The sequence below is a fragment of the Halyomorpha halys genome, unplaced genomic scaffold (assembly GCF_000696795.3).
Source record: "Halyomorpha halys isolate HHAL.00 unplaced genomic scaffold, Hhal_1.1 Scaffold1025.1, whole genome shotgun sequence".
Lineage (NCBI taxonomy): Eukaryota > Metazoa > Arthropoda > Insecta > Hemiptera > Pentatomidae > Halyomorpha > Halyomorpha halys.
The window spans coordinates 3,697-24,420 of NW_027106735.1; the positions used below are offsets into that span (position 1 = coordinate 3,697).

At 29.7% G+C, this 20,724-nt stretch overlaps 1 protein-coding gene across 1 annotated transcript in view; it reads right to left on the reverse strand.

The window, feature by feature from the left end:
- Nucleotides 1-11,114: 11,114 nt before the first annotated feature.
- LOC106687915 (ABC transporter G family member 23) overlaps nt 11,115-20,724 on the reverse strand; it is a gene marked incomplete in the record, with an annotated part of 85,194 nt that continues 75,584 nt past the window's right edge. The window contains 11 exon segments of the mRNA XM_067045066.1: nt 11,115-12,096; nt 14,190-14,276; nt 14,378-14,551; nt 14,634-14,722; nt 14,805-14,875; nt 16,143-16,258; nt 16,354-16,531; nt 19,081-19,306; nt 19,392-19,525; nt 19,706-19,843; nt 19,919-20,012. Coding sequence (XP_066901167.1) covers nt 11,855-12,096; nt 14,190-14,276; nt 14,378-14,551; nt 14,634-14,722; nt 14,805-14,875; nt 16,143-16,258; nt 16,354-16,531; nt 19,081-19,306; nt 19,392-19,525; nt 19,706-19,843; nt 19,919-20,012 — 1,549 coding nt within the window.

Here is a 20,724-nt window from a genome sequence, read left to right on the forward strand (position 1 = left end):
GTTTTTAGCCCTGACGAAGGGCGAAACGTTGGCTCAATAAAATAGTATAATCATTTACTATTTGAGTTTTTTTGACCGCACCCGGACCATATTCCATTCAAAAGAAAATTAATTTGAATTTGGCCTCGGTTCCTCAGTTGTGACTTTCAACTCGACCAAAGTGGTATGTGAAAGTTGTGTGCGCCCACCGCAGTTTATTTTTATGTTAACTAAACGAATGTGATAATTCAATTCTCATTACTTGTAAAGTACTTAAGGAAATCACTTCTTTTTTATATAACATAAAATTGTGTAAGTCCTTATTGTGAAAAATTCTTCGTAATTTCCCCACTACACCAACAGCGTACCCAGGATCAAAACTGGGGGGAGGCAAGGCCATAGTCAATCGGGCTGTGACATTTCAGCCCGGAAAAGGAGAATGAAACCAAAATTTTAAAAAAAATTACATATAATTATCGTAGTGCTTTATTAATTAATGCAGTTAGTATTTGCTTTAACAAATATTTTTTATTAAATTGATAATTTTTTTCACGCCTGGAGGGAGGGGGGCAGCTACGCCCTCCTGCCTGGGTACGCCCATACACTACACACATAATATTCTATTTATCAACGTTTCAGTGCTCTTCCCACATCATCATTTTTCATCGTAAGTCCTATATCCATATCAAATACTTCATCAATAAATTACTTATATTGTGCTGTACATCTAATATGTAAAAATCAATATTTATTGGTTTGTACTTTATGTAGTGCTTTACCGTTTATCTATACCGATCGTAATGGGACTTATTGATAAATATTTCGGATTTTCCAGAGAAGGATATAGACTATTCCAACTTTTTCGATAAAACAGAAAGTTATTATCAATACTCATTTTTGGCGCGTAGCTACGCAATTATATATTTTTTCATGGCTTTTATATACCAATCGAATTGTCACATTCTTAAGAAAAAATATTAATGATTCTATTAAATAATTTTTAAAAAAGAAAAAAAAATTTACACTACAACCCATGAAGGGGTTCAGTACTTAGTAAGAAAGCACTGTTACTAGACCAACGGTTGTGCAAGGAGGTGATTTGGTCAGAATCACGCTCGACTGCCAGATTTTTACCCAATTCATGAGGCTGGGTGGACCCCAGGAGAGCATCAGAACCCACAGAGTTAACTTACTACAGTGTAACAGAAAACAATTTTTTTCTGCCCAGCCGGATTCGAACTCGGGTCCTTGGAGTTAGTGGCCACGCGAATAACCCCAAGGCTACCGCGCTCCCCGAATGATTTTTTCTTAAAAATCTCCCCTAAAATGATTTTTATTCACTAAAAATTTAAAAAAAAAAAAATGGAGACTTCAGTAAAGTAGGTAAAAAAAATATTTTTTATGAAAAAGCTAATCATATTCCTTTATAGCTTCGTTTGAAACCTTTAAATATCATTTTTCAAAGAAATTAAAAATTAGAAATTTTTGAACTTGATTTATGTGGATATTTTTTTTTTTTTGTACCGGTGATCATTGTTCATATAATTGTCTCTGCATTTTATCCAATTTCTACGTTAATACAACCAATAATAGTTGGAAAGCTTGGATGTCTGGTCTTTTAACCTGCTAAATTTAGTTTGAATGCCCTTATAAGGAAGAAATATTGGTTTCAAATTAAGAAAAACTTTTATTTCAAATCTTCGGTTCTAATTTGTTTAATTTGGTGGAGTTTATAGAGCCCTAAACCACTTCAAAGTTTCGTGCTGATTGGTTGAGTCGTGTCGAAATTATTCATATTTTTTACCATATATTTTAATTATACAATAATATTTACCACTAAAACCTAAATAAATATAATAGTAAATTAATTAAATCATTAGACCAATGTGTAAGTAACTAAATATATTAATATAATTTATTCAAATTCTTGATGCTGGTATTTATCCATTAAATAAATCAAATGGAATCCCTGTTAAGTCTCAACATTCTTTATTATATCAATAGTCCAACGTTTCGGCCGATTCGGGCATCCTCAAGGATAATCTTAAATATAAATTCACACCTCACATCAAAATTTTAAAAAAATGTTTTACAGGCTATTTTGCCCAGATCATCAAATTCAAGTCAAAATCACCCTATTTTTTTAGAACTTCATTAAATTTTAAATTTTAATTTTAGATTAAAACTACACTATCCATTATTATATAAACAAACTATTTCTAACCTTCCCAACACACTCTATACCATCGATACCATTTGATTTATTTAATAGAAAAATATATTAATTCGTATCAAACTTTCAATTGTATTCAATTCGTCTATCTACATCCCAAAATCTAGCAATCGCAAAATATTGCCGGGTCTGCTAATTACTTATATATTTCTTCTTCAGCATCATCAAGAATTTTTTATATATTTGTTTTTTATCATAAAAAAAATATTAACCTCCGAATTAAAAAATATCGTATAAAATTTCGACTTATGTATCTAAGATGTTCAGTTTTTAATGTTAACTATTTATTTAAACTGTAATTATAACTGTTTTATAACACTATTAAATCAATTTTGAAGAAAATTCATTTTATTTTAGCCATTATATGTCAACTTAATATCCGTAATAATTCACATCTTTATAGATACGTTATAGCTAGTTATTCGCTCTTTGCACAGGAAAAGAAAATGTGAGCACGGCACATTGCGTTACATGAGAAACATTGGCTTTCATGATTTATATGACAGTTCAAGGGTATTCATACTTTGAATTTATTCGAATATTGATTTTTGTTCTATGTATTGATAAATAGAGTACTAATTATAGGATAATTGTATTATGACTTAAAAAAAACTGTATACAAATGGTAGTATTACAAGAAAGACTTCTGATTGAATATCCATCCCTTCTTCCAGAGAGGGCATTGGGGAAAAAATGCGCCTTACGCAGGACTAGAACATAAAACTAACTTATCCACTAATTTCTGCACAAAACCTGAAGATAAAGCAAAATTTCTTTTTTGATTAATTAATCTACATACACATACATTAATCTGACGATGGGTTGTGGTGTTTGATACTCCACCATTTTGCATAAGATGGAGAAAAGCAAATTGATTCAGACCTGAAAAGATAGAAGAAGAACCAAACTTTTGTACTTTTTGGAAAGATTCTTCAAAATCTAGTAATTGTTGATGCCTGGTTATCAATAAAAATCATTCACAATCTTCAAGTGACTGAGGAAACTGTTGCGTGGAAAAAGATTTAAACAAAAACGAATCATCAAAAAATAAAAAATAACACGCTAAATTGGTGTGCAACATGTTGAATTGGTAAGAACTAAAGGATAAAACGACGAAAAAAGTGTTTAAATTTTTAAAAGCACATCACGTTCTTCCTAAATTATAACTCTTCGATTAAATATTTTTTTAACTTTAATTTATTTATTTATTTGTATTAAGTACAATTTTTTATTATATGTATGAATAATGTTCATTTTTTACATTTGTTTGAATCATGCGCATGTGTGCTTCAGTGAATAACTGTAGTGTATGTGCTATGTATCCATTAGCCATTATTACAACAATATGTCGTTTATTAAGGTTTTTTTGCCATCTGTCCCCGATACCTGGTTAGGGTAGTAGCCTTTCGACGAACCCCTTACTGCTTTCCCGGATATGAAAACATCTGTGTTAAGTTTGCCGCATTACCAGAGTCCCCTGAGAAAATTAGATTTGCTAACCTTTAAGTGTTCTAACAAAAATGATAGGTTTGACAAGGGACCGGAATCAAATTAAGCAGGTGCAGGCCCTTCCTGGACATGTCAAACTTTTTCATCCACTCTCGGGCCTGAGGAGGGGGACGCCTACCTCGGGTGCATTCGGTCACCGATGGCCAATGAGAAAAGAGATTCAAAAATAAGGTAACACCCTAAAAGGGAAGTGGGAGAAAAGACAGGAAATCTAGATCAGAAAAAGGGACAGTCAAGAGGCAGGCTTAGACAAGATAGGACCAGGCAGCAGAAGCCGGAGCGGAACAAGATGCACTTTGACCAGACGAAGTCGTGAGAAGGGCCCCGAGACCTGGACATCTCTTATGAACAAGACGACACCTACGGAACTACATCCCATGGAATCAACAGCTATAAGTATAAAGTAAATAATAAGTATTAACCATTTATTTGAATCATTACAACCATTTTAATCATAGTAAAAAAATGTAAATAAATAGTTAATCTTTTTATGTAGTTTATATACTATTACATAATCCAATATACCATCCTTTATTATACTATATAATTAATGGTAACAACATTTTATAAATATAAAGGTATTTAATTGGTAAACTGGTAAACACACAAATAGCCTTTGGAAAAGAATCCAATCATAATAATAGTTTTTTAGGACTCAATACATAATTAATTAATTAACTTATTTTTGGATAATTGCCTTCAGCAATTATCCTGGCATCCCGATTAAATTTCAAGACAGTACATAGCACATGTTGGGTGTGTGTTTATAACTCAATATTAACATACCATAGACTTTGAAAACCAAAAGGTTAAACCACAAAAAAAAGAGCTTTATCATCACATATTTGTTAATTTCAAGTTACACATTATATTCTTAGCAGGTACCGAATCACCAGTAAACCAATTATTTATTACTTTTTATTTTTTTCAAAACATGTCGACTCCTCAATTGCTCTTGTAACTGAGCTCTTAATACAATAATCTTTCTTTTCTTTATAATGCACTATCTTGAGGAGTTTTTGGAATGTACAATCTCAAGACAAATTATTATGAAGCCACCATAATATCATTATGAATAATAAATTACTATTCAAGAGAAAATGTTATATAGTTGAATAAAGTCAATTATATCTATGTTTTTTTCCTGCCTTAGCTTATTAATTTTTTTAGCTAAAAATAGCCACCATTTGTATATATAAAAAACCACTATACTATATAATTAATGGTAACAACATTTTATAAATATAAAGGTATTTAATTGGTAAACTGGTGGTAAATTGGTAAACTGGGCTATCCAAGGACTATTTGGTTTAAATTATTTATTTATTGAATATGCTTGAATAAACATTCTATATAATAATTATGTAAGTATATTTAATTTTCAAAACAGATCTTTCTTATTTTTATGGCTAGATAACAGAATAATTGTTAGGACTGGCAAAGTTCTATTTTTCAACAATTTTAACATAAAACTATATACTTAAGCAGTAGATTACTGAAGACATATTTTTAAAATTAGCTGTTTTTTATTACTTCAGTAATTTTTTGTTATGTAATATACTACTTTATTTTATATCATACATGTATTGTAATAATATAATGTACTTTAAACCTATAAATATAGTAAAATAGATTTCTAAAAAAATGTTTTAATAGGCATTATAAATTACCAAGAATCATTAATAATCAAAATATATCAAAATCAATAATAATAATTTAAAATAGTGTCACAAAGAATTAGTTTCAAAATATCTGCCCTTGTAATAGATTCACAACAATGTAATGATTTATAGTTGTCATCAAATGCTAAGTGACACTGCCTACCATCACAGAAGCCGTAGACCAAGGATATTAAATCAAAACAATGGACCCAATCAATGTAGATAATGACTGATAAAACCTTTAATGAATAATTTAAGGTCACATTGTGCCATGTAACTATTATGGTTTAATGAATAGTAAAAATTCCTTCAAGATACTCTACCCCCATTTGATACAAGGAATCATTTATTCTCAATATGCACATTATATCTTAGTATAAAGTGTTTAATTGATTAATTTTATTTTTATCATCCGTGTTTCTATTGTAGTAGCTGACTACACCTTCTTGTCCCTGGGACAATTTTAACTTTTAGGAAATGCTCCAAGATCCATTACAGCCAAGAGCAGTGAGAGCTGTTACAGCTTAATCTGTTACAATTAAGACATAAACCACTATTCAAGAAACAACATTTTCATTTTAATTTCATGTAAATAACTTTGATTTTGTAATAAATATAAAATATATAGTAATATTTGTGAATGTATTAAGAAAGGCCAAGTTCTTTGATTGATTTAAAGCTAGTCTCTTACATCAAATGAATCTTGATCGCCTTTTTATGCCTATAGAAATGACTAACTAAGATTTAACTTCAATGTTCAATATGAAATGGATTCACCACTTTGAACGAGACAACAAATTGACACACTACAAGTGGATCACTCTGCCTCCACTGTCCTCAGCAAGGATCTAAGGTGCATACCCTTGGAACTCGCTAGTCGTATGTATCTATCACTACTGTTGATTCACCTCCTGTTTCGCTAACCTAACCTTATGAAATATGTTTGTACTAGGACTTCTGATACCTGTGCATCTTACCACTTTGGTGCCAGTACTAAACACATACCTAGGTTTTTTTTAAATTATGTATGATTTTAATTATTGTTTTATTTTGAAACAATATTTTTCTAGAGGGCGATTGGTACAAAAACTAACAGTACCTACTTTCTTAGGGTTCTACAAAACCAAAATAAAGTGAATCTTTATAAAGAATTAAGATCCATCTTACATTTTAGCTTTGTCGGCTATTAACATCAGACAACTGCAGATACTATGAAATAGCTTCCTTGAAATAATCATACAATAAAACAAATGTTTAAGATCCACAACAGAGTTGTCTGTCATTGTCTTACATGCATATATTTCTCACATATCAAATAACTCATTCATTCTTCTAATTACTTTCTCATTACTTTATTCATCTGGCTACATTGATAACAAATTATTTGAATAATTCCTTATTCAAGGATTAATTTACGGATTCATTATTCAAAAGAATAAAGCATTTGAATAGTAAAATAGAGACATACAGCCTGTCTCTTCTATTCTCATCCATAAATTTCTAAAGAAATACCTGGTTGTTAGTTTACAACATCATTAACACATAGCGTCTGAGTGATTGAGGATCAAAAGTAATAGCTACTCACAAAGACATCAGAACAATAGATCAAGTTACATTTTAAGAACAGGATGAACATTCCATTTAGTGGCTAGTACTTTCATTATCTAGCCTCTAGAAATCATGTTATCAGAAAATCTGCAGTATATAAATTCAGACAAATGTCTTAGTTGGTCAAACCAATTTCAATACATTATTCTGTCCATATCATATTCGATCTTATGATTAGAATAATTTGATAACATCTCAGCTTCTTCCATCCTTTAGAATTTTTCTAGATTCCATAAGCTGTCATATTATAATGGCTAATCTTTGCAGTTTCTCTAAATTCTATCAACTACTGAGCATATCAATTGCTCATGAGTTGCATCCATAGGGACAATAATGCCCTTCATAGTTTCCCAGGTTAAAATAATACTAATAATAAGTTAAAATTCATTTCAATAATGTCTAGGAATTATGATCACTAAATAAAAAATAGTTTTGAGCTTTATTTCTCAATAAAAACTATGTATAGTGAAATATATATATACATATTTTTTTTTTTAAAGGTAGCTTTGCATAATAGGCATTGGCACAATTTAAGAGGTAGGGTACTTTACATTACAAGACCTTGGCAATAGAATAGTTGGCCTAAATTCTCACAGGATGGAAACTTCACTTACTCGATACGGTATGCCCTTGTGGTCTGAAAGGTATGACAAGTCTTACAGGTAGTAACTGTAGGTTCTTGCATGATGGAAACTCCACTTTGTAAGGTAAGCACTAACAGTGATGAAGAGTTGTACCAGTACTAAAAGCATTCACTGAAGATTCAAGCAAAGGAAAAATGCTACAGAAAAAAAGGAGAGGACCAAAAATGTGTAAGAGTGAATTAAATACACATTGATTAATACCCCAATAATGAAAAATCCATTTAATTTGGGCATTTGCTATTTACTAAGTCTTCATCTTCTTCAGTGATGTTGGCCGCACAATCTTCCACAACACAGTCTCCTGGAAGCATTGTAGATGGAAATGTGTCCCTTCTCTGAGATGGGTGAAGAGTAGAGCATTTTTGTAAATTATGAGTTTGAGCCTTAGTGAGAGTGAGGATGATGATAAAAGGTGGTATAGCTGGTATGATCTGAGAAGGACTCATTTGGTTTTCATGTAGCAATGACCTGACAGTGTCATGAGACGATCCAATTTAATGCCCAGATGTACTATGGAGTTTGAAGGCCTTAGTATGGAGTTTGCCACTTGGAGCATGCGAGGTTGTCTGGTTTTCTTCGCTTTCTGTAGTGCGAACACCACACAATCTGTTTTTGCCAGGTCTACCTGGATGTTAATGTGGTTTAGTTTTTCAACTATCTCCTGGCATGTTTTCTATGCCCACTTAAGGGCACATTTGGCGCTGGCACTGCTATAAATTGTGATGTTGCCTTTAATTCTATCATTTTATGACCTTTTAATATAAATTTGTCAATAAATCAATTAAAAAACACACATATTATAAATAATTAAACCCAATCCTAGAGATTGAATAAAAAAATAAATGATAATAAAATATCTTATACTTATTCAAATTGTTCAAGTTTTTGTTCAAGAACAAAAAGTTACAATAACTAAGAAGACCTGTAATATTTACACATTACTTGTAACTTATTTCCTCTTTTCTTAGCTTAACAAACATATATAGTAGCCCCTGACCTTTTCAACTAATGCGACTTATTTTTCTCTATCCGTTACTCCCATTATTTTTAATTTCATCTGCCATATGTCTTGGAGTAAGCTACTGCAACAGTGGCCCTGAGGTTTTAATCTTCTTCTCTTTCCACCTAGTATGCCTCTGTAAAGTCTCTTTGACATCCTTTCAATTTCCATCCTAAAGAGGAGGCCAAACCATTTCAACCAAGTCTCTGGATTCTGAAGCTGGCTGAGATATTCAGGTCTTTACATTTGTAATATAGATCCCATTTTTTTTTCTGGAAAATAAGTTTTTATTGTTTGATTCGTAATCAATAATGTTCTTTTGAACCTAAACAATTTGTAAATGTAACTTTGAATAAAACATCACTGTTATTTGGCAACCCCGCTTCAGACATGGGACTGTTTGGCTTTCCTTTGTCTGAGGGCTGATTGCCGTTGGCATCCGTTAGAAACACACACTTTTGTTATAAAACCTTTCCTGATCCCACAACAGTTTGGTAGCAGAGTGTGGTTTAGTGCACAAAAAGGTTAAGTGACGAGAGAGTTATTTACTTATAGTAACAGATATGTAAGCTTGGATTTTATTTAGGACTAATCGTCAAAATTAAACACAAAGGACAAGGAACGCTATGGTATTCAGCATTGAAAAGCTTGCTGTGGAAAATTATGGCATCTGGTCGATGAAAATTTAAGCTTATTTAGAGGCAAAGGTTTGTTTGCAGTTGGCATCCATTAGAAACACATACTCTTTGTCTTTTTTTTATAAACCCCCCCTAAATCCACAATAATTTTTCCTATGCTGTGACATTCCATCTTCATAGATTGGTCGCAGAATGTTCCTCAATATCCTTGTCTTAAACTGATCCAGAAGGACTGTGGTCTTCTTATTCATAATCCAGATTTCTTATAAGTAAGTTACTGCAGGTTTTATTAACATTTTGTACATCCTGAACTTTGTGGTATTACTGATCAGCCAACTCCACAGAATCTGTTTCCCCCCATCATAACCCTACTCTTTACTTCTTCTTTGTCCAGTTGTTATTGTCACTCCAAGGTAGTGGAAGCTACTCACTACTTCATAAGGATGTGTTCTCACTATATAATTTCTTTGTGAATGAGTTCTTCCTTATGAGAAACATTATTTTGGTCTTCTTGTCACTGATTATTAGTCCTAGTCTAGTCTGCATGCTTCAGTTTCGAAGTCAGCGCCATCAATTTCAGAGACCTCCCAACAATAGTCACACATCAATTACTTCTAACTACCCCTAATTTTAACTGCATAATTTTTTTTTTTTTAAAAAACAAAGGAATTTTAAATAATATAATCACAAAAATGAAATCAAATTTACGGTGATGTTTAGTATATGTATTTATCAAAGCTACTGAAAATTTCAAAGGAGTAGGCTTAAATTGGTATTGCAAATCTCATTGTGATAAAAATAATTGAGGTTACAGCTAGAGGGCTAGAACGAATATCACAAAATCAAGCCATATCAGTTTTTCTCAACAGAAAGCTTCATGTCCATGAATAACAATTGATAACAAACAAGTTCCATAAAATAAAACTGTTCACAAATTTTATAATTGATCAATTAGCTCATGTGTTACATTCTTAAAAAAGAATAAATAAAATAAAATAAATCCACCAATCTTTTAGACTACAGATCGTCATTTCAATTATGTATGTAATATGTAAATTATTTATAAAACTATCCTATGACCGACCTGGACATCTGGAGCACATCTTAGTTTATGTTTACACAAACGAAATTCAAATAAGACAAAAAAATTATTAAAATCCTGTTAATTATACAATAGACACAAAATGAAGATACCCACAGTAAAAGTTGATAAAACATATCAAATACATATTTCATTCTTCAACTCATAATGACTCTAATTCACTTGTGCAATATCTTGTTGCCTCCAGTAACCAAGATGATTACAAAAATTTAATTAAGATTCTCAACATTATGCAAGTCCAGTAAAACAAATTTGCTTTGTGCATTACCAGCAAAGTTGCAATTATATTGTAAATTAATAAAGAATACAACATATTTGAAACTACTTTCACGAAGGAAGATTGCTGATTGACCGTGTGTATCAATAAATGGAATTTGGTCCAAGTGGGGGCAAATTAAACTCAAATAGTAAATTTATGTACAATTTGAGTTTAATTTGACCACACCTGAACCAAATTCCATTTATTTTCATGAATATTATTTTTCATGACTGATGCTATTCTTATTTTAGAATAGGATTAATGAATTGAAAAAAGGAAATTTGTAACAAAGTTTACTTTATTTATAAAAAAAAAAAATATATATTGGTACATTTAATAAATACATACAATGTAACTTTATTTTAAATCCCTACAACAAGTACATATTACAAAAAAGTAATAAGTGTAGTCATTGACAGAAATATTTCAATAGATAATCACAAAAAAGATAAATTATTAATAAAGTTACAATAATTTCACCTTTTAACAATCTCATATATACATTTATTAACAATAGCATCACTAACACACTATCATAAAATAAATAAATTTCATCACATTAAATGATATAAGTAGGGATGGCAACCCAGAAAGTTTTATTAATATATTTGTATCATTGTATATTAAAGCATATTAAATGTAATGCCGAATAAATAAAATGTTTTGATCCTTATTCTGAAACAGAAAAGTGTATCGTGGGTATAAGACAACAAAACATAGTTAATAGGATAAACATAGTTATCCTTAGGAGATTAAGTTGTAAATATATTAGATTTTTCAGATCATCGTGATGTATTATAATAAATATATTGATATCAAACAATATTCCACACATAATATATCTATCAATATTTCATTGCCATCCCTCGTTATGTGATTATAGAAGTTCACACCACCCATTGAATGTAGGAACTGCTTCTTCATAGACTACTTATTTGAACTCAGAGATAAACTATTATACATTTTTAATAAGAAAGTTTTTCTTCAGTAGAAAATGTATTTTGTACATTCAAAAATAAAGAATGTCCAATTAGAATTTCTGTAACCCTCTTTTGACATTTCCACAAAATTTAAAAATAGAATCACAGAACAATCAATGTACTATCAATCTCAAACATAACAATCATTTCATAAAAGTCGAAAGAAACAATTATATAATAATTGTTTTTTGCTATTAATTATATACATCTTTGGGAAGAAAAAAAAGTATAGATATCACAGTCACCTTATTTTCTTTGAAAGAAAAGCCTTAGCTTTCGCTTTTCTAAGAATGAGGTATACAATCAAAATGAAAAATAGTGTCCAGCAAATACATGTTAAAAATCCAAGCCATACTGGCTGATAGGAGAGGCCCCAGCCCCTCTGCGTCAATCCTCGTAGTGATTCCACCGGGAGGGTGATAGGCATTACTATTGATATCGGCTTCAGGAGGGGATGTATACCCTGGCTAGGCCAAATCATTCCTGGAACAAGAACAAAAATGGATCAATAAGTTTATATAGGTATATTAAAATATGCTATATTAGTTCAAATCTAAGTATTTTATTATTTTTAAAAGTAATTTAAATTTATTTATTAAAGTAACTATTATATGAACAGAAAATATGATGCTATTTAGACTTGAACTGTATAAGTGTTTATAATATATTTTGTATAAACTCCTTATTTTTTTAAGAGTTGTTTTAGAATTTTAGTCCACTGGATATTCTAATAATTACATCTTTATGACTAAAATACCCCTCAAAAAAGAAATTAAAAAATAGAAAGTAAAATTTTTGAAAAACAGTAATACCCATTCCACCCCAATATCACTATTTTAAAACAAGAAACCAACTTTAGAAACATTTTGAGAAAAAAAACATGGTAAGAAATATCAAAACTAAAAAATCAAAATGATACTTGTTGAGAAATTGACTCATATCTGATAAGAAATTCATTGTAGATTCCGAAAATTGTAACTAATAGTTGAGAAATATTCAGTTCAGTAAAGAAACTTAAATGATGAAATAAATCAAAAGGCAACCCGAAGGCTTGTTACCTATAGCTTGTTAAATAGAGCTATCATAGAATCCTGAAAAATATAAAAAGCCATTCACCACCACAATCTACAAAGTTGATCCTGAACAAAGTTCTCTATCTGATCAGTTCTAACATATGGGTCTGAAACATGGACCATGAAGAAAAATAGAGGGAGAACTAATAATTTTCAAACGGAAGGTACTTTGAAAGATATAAAACCCAGTCAAGAAAAACAATGAATGGTGATTCAGACATTATCACTAATTGGCTGGTCTACATAAGGAGCTGGAAGTAGTAAAGCATATCTCAATAGCAAGACTCTGATGGGTGTCCCATGTTGCACGGACAGAGGAACCTTCAACCACAAAAAAGCTGTAAGCATAGGAGCTAATGGAAAAAGAAAAGTTGGAAGGCTGAAGCTATGATGAATAGATGAAGTGAGTGATGATACCAGAACGATTCCGGAATCAAGAACTGGTTGGCAGACGTTCAGGGGTAGGGAGAAGAACAGAAGGTGATTCTTGAGGCAGCCAAGGTCCACTAATAGACTAAAAAGCTCAGGATGATGATTACTCAAGTAGTGAATAAATATAATTCATTATTAAGCATTATATTGAGATATAGCCTAAATTTTCAACTTAATGGAAGTTGAAAGTGCTAAATTTCTCAACAATAAAATATCATTATATTACAAAGAATAATATAATCAATACCCAGTCATGAAAGAAGAAAACATGACAATCTATAATCAAGTATAAAACAAAACTATATTAAATATAACTGATATTTACACACACTCAAATAAAAATGTAAATTGAATTTTCAATAGCTTTTGTGTCTTGAATATTTACTAACAAGCTAATTGTACTACTGCAGGTTTTGAAATATTTACAGCCATTGAACCATTGTGCTCTAATCTACTATAGTATATGTTAACTTGATTTAAACAACGATAATGTTGATGAAAAAGATATAAATATAAATTATTCTAATACTACTACATGTATGTGCAAAAACCATGTATGTAACTTTTGAGATATGCCCAAAATTGGTGAGAGTTATCGACTTCCCAACCATGCTGAATTTCGAGCAGGTGTATACACCCCATTTCAGTAAAAATATACAATGCAGTTCTTAATATGCATTCTAGGTTCAGTCAAAATAGATATTTAAATAAATCCATACTTATATGATCAGTTTTAGTGGACACAGGAGGAAATTGTTGTAGTAAACTAACTGTATTCAAGTTTCACTCCAGGAAGAGTTTCTGAAGTTTATGTTACTGTTAAAAAAATTAAGATACATGGATGCACAAATTTATTTTCCAACATTTTTCCTTTTTTTTTTGGGGGGGGAGGGGGAGATTTATGCTATATCCATGATTTTATATACATATATAACTGTATAATTACAGATAATTAATGCCAATAATTAGAAAATATTTAGTTGAAACATATATTCATTAAAACAAAAATGAGAAAAACAATATTTGCATGAACTGTATATTTTGACTATATTATAAAAAACATTTGTTTACCTCCAAGTAAGATAGAACTTATAACTGAAAATGTGCAGCAGGCGCTTGCTATAGGAAGATTATCACAAGCTATCGCAATCACAAAAGCTAAAAAATAATTTAAAAATTAAAATTATAAATTAATAGCCTTATTATTGTTATTATTATTTATTTTTTCATATTCAGAAATTGTATTATGATTTGCTCACCTAAGCCTACTCCTGTCACTCCTTGAAGGAATAGAAGAATAGTTGCAAGGAAGGGACGCATAAACTGAAACTCATAAATATAAAACATCATAAACATAGTAGTGCACGTCTGTATCGCCTGGAGAGACACTTGTATGACTGAATGGGCCAAAAGTACTTCTAATAGATTAACTCCTGTATAAATAAATAAAAATGAATCAGAAAAAGAAATTAAAACTCTAAATATTATTTTTTCAAGATTACAATTTTGTTTTACCTGCAGCTATACTTCTCCCAGTTGTACCAGAATTCTTTTCTTCAATAATTATTACAACTCCATACACTAAAGGCATGCTGAAGAGTATACTGAAAAAATTAACTTAATAAGTAATATGGTTATAGTTGATATTAGATAATTAATTGAAAAGCATAAATTTTTTTAACATACACAACAACTATTGCAGGAGCAGCATAATCCCTGAATGTTGGATTTAGGATGCCATAAACTGGCTTTTTAAACTAGAAAAATAATGATTAATCAGTTTTTTCTGCAACATCAATGTTATCTTACCTAATATTGGTTATTAGTTTAATCAATATTAATATTTTTTAACTATTAGAATAGCAATTGATCTATATTATTTAAAATACTACTAGTGTTGTAATTTTCCGTTTTGCAGTTTAACTTGTATTACAGAGTAGAACCCTGCTTCTAGGTCCTAGCTGTGACTGAAACATTGCCAGTTAACTGGGAGAACCTGTCAATCCCGAGTATAAATGAAAAAATGTCTGATTTAATTTAACCCACATATTAGGTAAAAATTAAAATATAACTAAAAAATTAGCGTATAGATGATGCGAATGTAAATATGTGATGAAATTAAATTTATTAGACCAATTTACTATAATTTAAAATATAAATTTCTTAATTAATATAAACTTGATTTAAGTTTTAAATTTTGTTTTGGTACTGAATTTTGAAGAATTTTTAGTTTTCTCAGCACTTTATTTTTTTTTTATCATTGATTAATCCAGAGACCCGGTTAAGTGGGTCTCAACTGTACAATAATTGTATAGTATAGTTATAATATTTGTAGAGTATAGGGAGGAAACAATCAGTTATATTTTGTTTTTTGTTTTATCCAATAAAACAGAGCAACCAGTACCTTCTTGTTCTATCTACCTTTTTTTTTAATGCAAATGACTACCGCTTATTTTATCAAATTAATAAATAGTTGTATGGAAAAATTTCATATAGCTCAAATACTAGGCACTAATAACTCAAATTTGACAACTATTGACTCTGATAGTTTTTCTCCAATTCTTGTCATTTTTTCTATATCATTTGTAATTTTTTTTATTATTATTAATATTTAGGAGAAAAATAAATAGTTCAATATTATTAAACAAATAAAAAATTAAATCCTCAAAACATGACTGATTTCCCAGCATTACTTATTAATAAATACCAACAAAAGAAAGAAAGTATCTTTGATATAAGTTAGGTAATTTTTTACAATGTATGCACTTATAGCATAAAAGATCTACAAAGCATTGTAAGTTTTGTCTGAAAATTAAAACTTTGATTTTTTTTTTATTGTGTATTTACAATTATTGTGTTGAATTATTTACTTTCATGACTGTATCTTCATGACTATTATTTACTAAGAACCATCCAAAATGCTTGTTAAAAGTAATAAATTTGAAATATTAAAAGATAATTTTAATTTTTGTCTTCATTGAGTAAAAACTGTCCTCAAACAGGAAAAGATAAAAAAATACTTACATTTATTGGAATATCAGAAGCCCTCTCACGCCATCCACATTTTGAAAATAGAGATTCTATAAAAGCTCTGAAACTTGACCTAATATTCTCGTTGATCAATTCATCAATAACCCTATCTACGACAACAGAAATGTTAATTGCAATGACTTCTTTAGCCCTCAATGGGAGCAAAGATTTAATTTGTTTAAAGTAATAAAAACAAATCACTTACTTGATCGATCCAAGTAAATGTCAACCAAACTGTTATCAACAGCATCAGAACTAGCATCTTTTCCTAGTTCAATTCTCAAACCCATATTCCTTGTGAAGTTCGGTGGAAAATAAGCTAATCCCCAAATTTCATTCTTTCTCACTGCTTCCATACCTTCATCTAAATAATCGTATCTTCTCTGTAAAAGAAAAAACGTTTATTTAATAAAATTTCATGTGTAAATAAATACAAAAAACAATATTATCATATGATTGCTCTCTTTTCTTCATTAAATTTTCATTCAAACAAGCAATTTATAGTAATCTTTCCAGATAAATTTCATTTCTCTTATTGTATATTGTATTAACTACCCTAACTATATTTCCTTCAGTATATACTCATATTATTAGTAATGATATGTATCATTTTAATATTACTTAGTTATTCATAAATTAGAAAATTATTATAGTTATTATTATTATTATCATATTTCTGTATCTTTCTCTTATTATTTTTCAATTTTCTTCATACCTTTATGACTACTTCCTGTATACGCGACGTATGTGAAATAGAAATATAGCCGTTAAACGGCTGGCCACCTCCTCCCCACTCCACCACGCTTCCGCTTTATTGTCGCCTTCTGTTCAACCGTTCGCTTTGAACAGGTAGGTGGTCCTGATTTGTTCTTTGTTCATTTATTATCATTATTATTATTTTTATTTATATTTATTCTTTCAAGACATTTATTTAATCTTTACTTTCTTCTTTTCTTTTCTTTTTTCCGTATTGTTTTTTGTTTTACATAAGTCTCCTGTACTTTTTTAACTGTATATTTTACGCATTTTTTAAAATTTTTACTCTTGCCATTGTTACTTATTTTTTTATTCTTATCATTGTTTATTTAAGTTTATTTTATACTGATACTATTTTATGTCTTTCTTCCTTTTATTTATATCTAATTTCTTATTACTATATTTTTACATAATATTTATTCTAGCTTAAATTATCTTATTGTTGTAATATTCTCAGTTTTTTTGTTGTATCTTTTTAGCCCTAATGAAGCCCTGCAAAGTGGGGCGAAACATCAGACATTAAAATAGTTTTAAACTATTTGATCTTTTTTTGACCGCAGCCCAAACCATCTTCATATATTTAAATTTTTACAGTCAACTACATATATATATATAGAACTTTAGTTGAAGTTCTAGTGAAAATTAAGGATTGATACTGAGATACATCACTTCTCCATTAATTTCCCTTTTTGATTAGAAAAGGGATCTATACTACTGTATTATGATACTATCTGATAAAAATTTTAATTTAGTAATGATTTGAGTTTCAGTGAACATTTTTTTTTTGTTCTTCAGAAAATCTCAGTCACATGGTTTATTTAAAAGAAAATAATAATAAAAATAAAAAACCAAAATACATAAATATAATGAAAAATGAGATGTAGATAGTTGACCGTAGATTAATAAGTGGAGAAGATGCTCAGGGGAACAAACAGTTTAGAAAGAATCTCAGCCGCAAGCACCCTGATGAAGACCTAAAACTCAGATTGAAGCGTCAGCATAAATAAATAATGTTTTGTTTATTGGTGGTTTTTGCTGACTGCACCCTCCAACCGACCATCTTTTCCACTTATAATGAAAAATATTACACAATATTTTTATATTAAAAGGTTAAATGTCATTTTATTCTAAGTTAGTTTTTGTGAAAAATTCTTTACAATTTCTTTATTACATAATATTTCTTTAGAACTATTTGAGAAATGCACCATTCTATAAAATATACATATTAATTTTGACTTTTTTTTTACCTTTCCAGTAGTTACAATCCTGTAATATAAATAAAAAAAGCAAAAATGAAAATAAGCTATATGTATATATATATATATATATTTTATAGGATGATGAAGAATTTTCAGAAGGCTCCTCCTGAAGGGGGAAAAGAGCCCCAAAAGGTCGTTAAAATTATCTAGTAATAAAATTATATGAAGGATTTTTTCACGAAAACATGCCTAGTGAAATATATACATATATTTTAAGGAAGTCAGTAGCCAGTTTGAAAATTACTTCACACATTCTTCCACATTTTAAAGGGATATGAAACTTCAAAATACTTGTCCTGATTTCTGTTCAGACCAGGGGGCAGAATCTACTGTGTTCTATTTTTAAGAGGTATAATCTACCTTTCAATTTATTAGTTTTAATATTTGATATAGTCAATAGAATTTAATGCCATATTGAACATTTTGATTCTAAACTCAAATACAAAACGTTCAAACCCAATAATAGAGAGTGACTAGTGCACGAGAGTCATATGCATCCTACAAATATGAATATGACAATTTTTGCATATAAAGATAAATCCCTTGAATGGATGATAAAGAATATAGGAAGAATTCAGAGTGAACCAGATGATGGAGATATTGTCCGAAACGTCTTCAATGAGTAAATGGAGAAGAGGAAGTGCTGAAGATATTCCCAGGAAACATAAAAAATAAACGAATACAAAACAACATTTTGTTAGCATAATACACCTTGAAAAATATTGAAGTTGATGTAATGAAAAAAAATATTCATTTTTTATTTTAAAAAAAAAAACTTAAAATAAAATTTTTCAATTTAACATCTATGAACACATAAAATAAATTTTTTACAACGTATTAAATATAATAATAAATAAATTCATGACTTTTGGTGCATTGATTCTTACAAAGGATCAGAAGTAAAATTTATCAATTACCAAGTTGAGATTAGTTTTTTCCATTTCACGAAGATACTGACAGCTAAGATAGTCCATGTTACAAGATTCATTAAGTTCTTTCAGTTGTTTCTCACAGCCAGTTCGGGGATCAAACGAAATATCATCAATAACAGTACCAAACTTTATGTTATTTGGTTCATAACCAATCCCTATGTTAAATATCAGGCAACTCACTATTGGTAGACCAAAAAGATATATTAGCAGTCTGAAAAAATTGAATATCCATACATAATCCCTTTATGAAAAATATACATAGATAAAAAAAACACATTACTCAGTTATATACTCACGGAAGGTTTCTTGAAAGGAAAAAATAGTTCTTCATCAATTCTGCCTTAAATCTTGGAAAAGAAAACAGTCTCTCATTATTGCTTAGGGGAGATGACACCTTATTAAATTTCGTAATTTTTATTTTATTTTCTTCCTACAAGTGAATAGATATAATAGAATGTATAACATATTTCATAATATACAGCAGATGAATAAAAAATTAATCTTCATAAATATACTCTAAGTAATTCAGCAATATAATATACTGAAGGGCTAAACATAAAATTAGTAATAAAATACAAATCATTAAGTCTATTTCAGGTTTATGAATTACCTGGTTTGTTAAACTTGTTAAAGCCTGTTGTTTGCTGAGGACTAAAAATGCCTCTTCCAGTGAATTACAACCAAGCTGAGTCATTACTTTGCTTGGAGATTCCTCACAAAGGAGGACGCCTTCTCTCATTAAACCAACCTACATAAAAGAATAAAAATATATTGTTTTTGACAGACTTATAAAAAATGAAGATGCTATTACTAAAATACTTACAATATGAGCCTGTCGGGTTTCTTCAATATAATGAGTGGTTATGATAATTGTCATTCTACTTTCATTGCATAGTTTCAGAAGATGATCCCAAATGCTGAAGTAATCAATAATACAAGGGTTAATTTGTCATCAGCTGATCTAACAATACAGTTTTACTTCTATCTAGTTGTTAGTAAGTTAATTTAATATTTAAAGCAATATAATTTTTAGGTTTTAAACTTTTCATTATAGCTTTAGTATATATACTAACTCTTTAAGAAAAAAAAACAAATATAATTAATTATTTATGAGTATTACTATTATTAAGAAGGAACTAAACCCAGTTACAAGACTTCTCTTCTTTTTTTTTTATTTCTTAGGCCTCATTTTTTTTTTTTCACTGAAATAAACTAGAGCAGTTCACAATTATTGTTCAACAATACTTTTTTAAGACTTTTTTCAGGAAATATAAGGAGTGACAGGTGACATACTCTCAAGACAATTGAGATGAGCCATTTGTGAGGCTCACCAGGTTCAATATGGACCTGAACCTACTATGAGGCATGTGAGAACTGAATCTTTAAATCTTTGAACTGCTGTTGATAGGTAAAAGATAACATACACAAGGTTTAGATGCCATTTACTTGGCAATAATCATAAACTGTATTTCATACAAAGTTGACAATCTTTAATGATCGCATAAGGCAGATCTTCGATAATTGCATTAGCCCAGTGGTCACTTATGGATGCCAAGCATGGTCACTGACTATAGCTCAGGAGAGGAAATTACAGGTGTGGCAAAATACTATTGGAAGAAGCATTGTGAA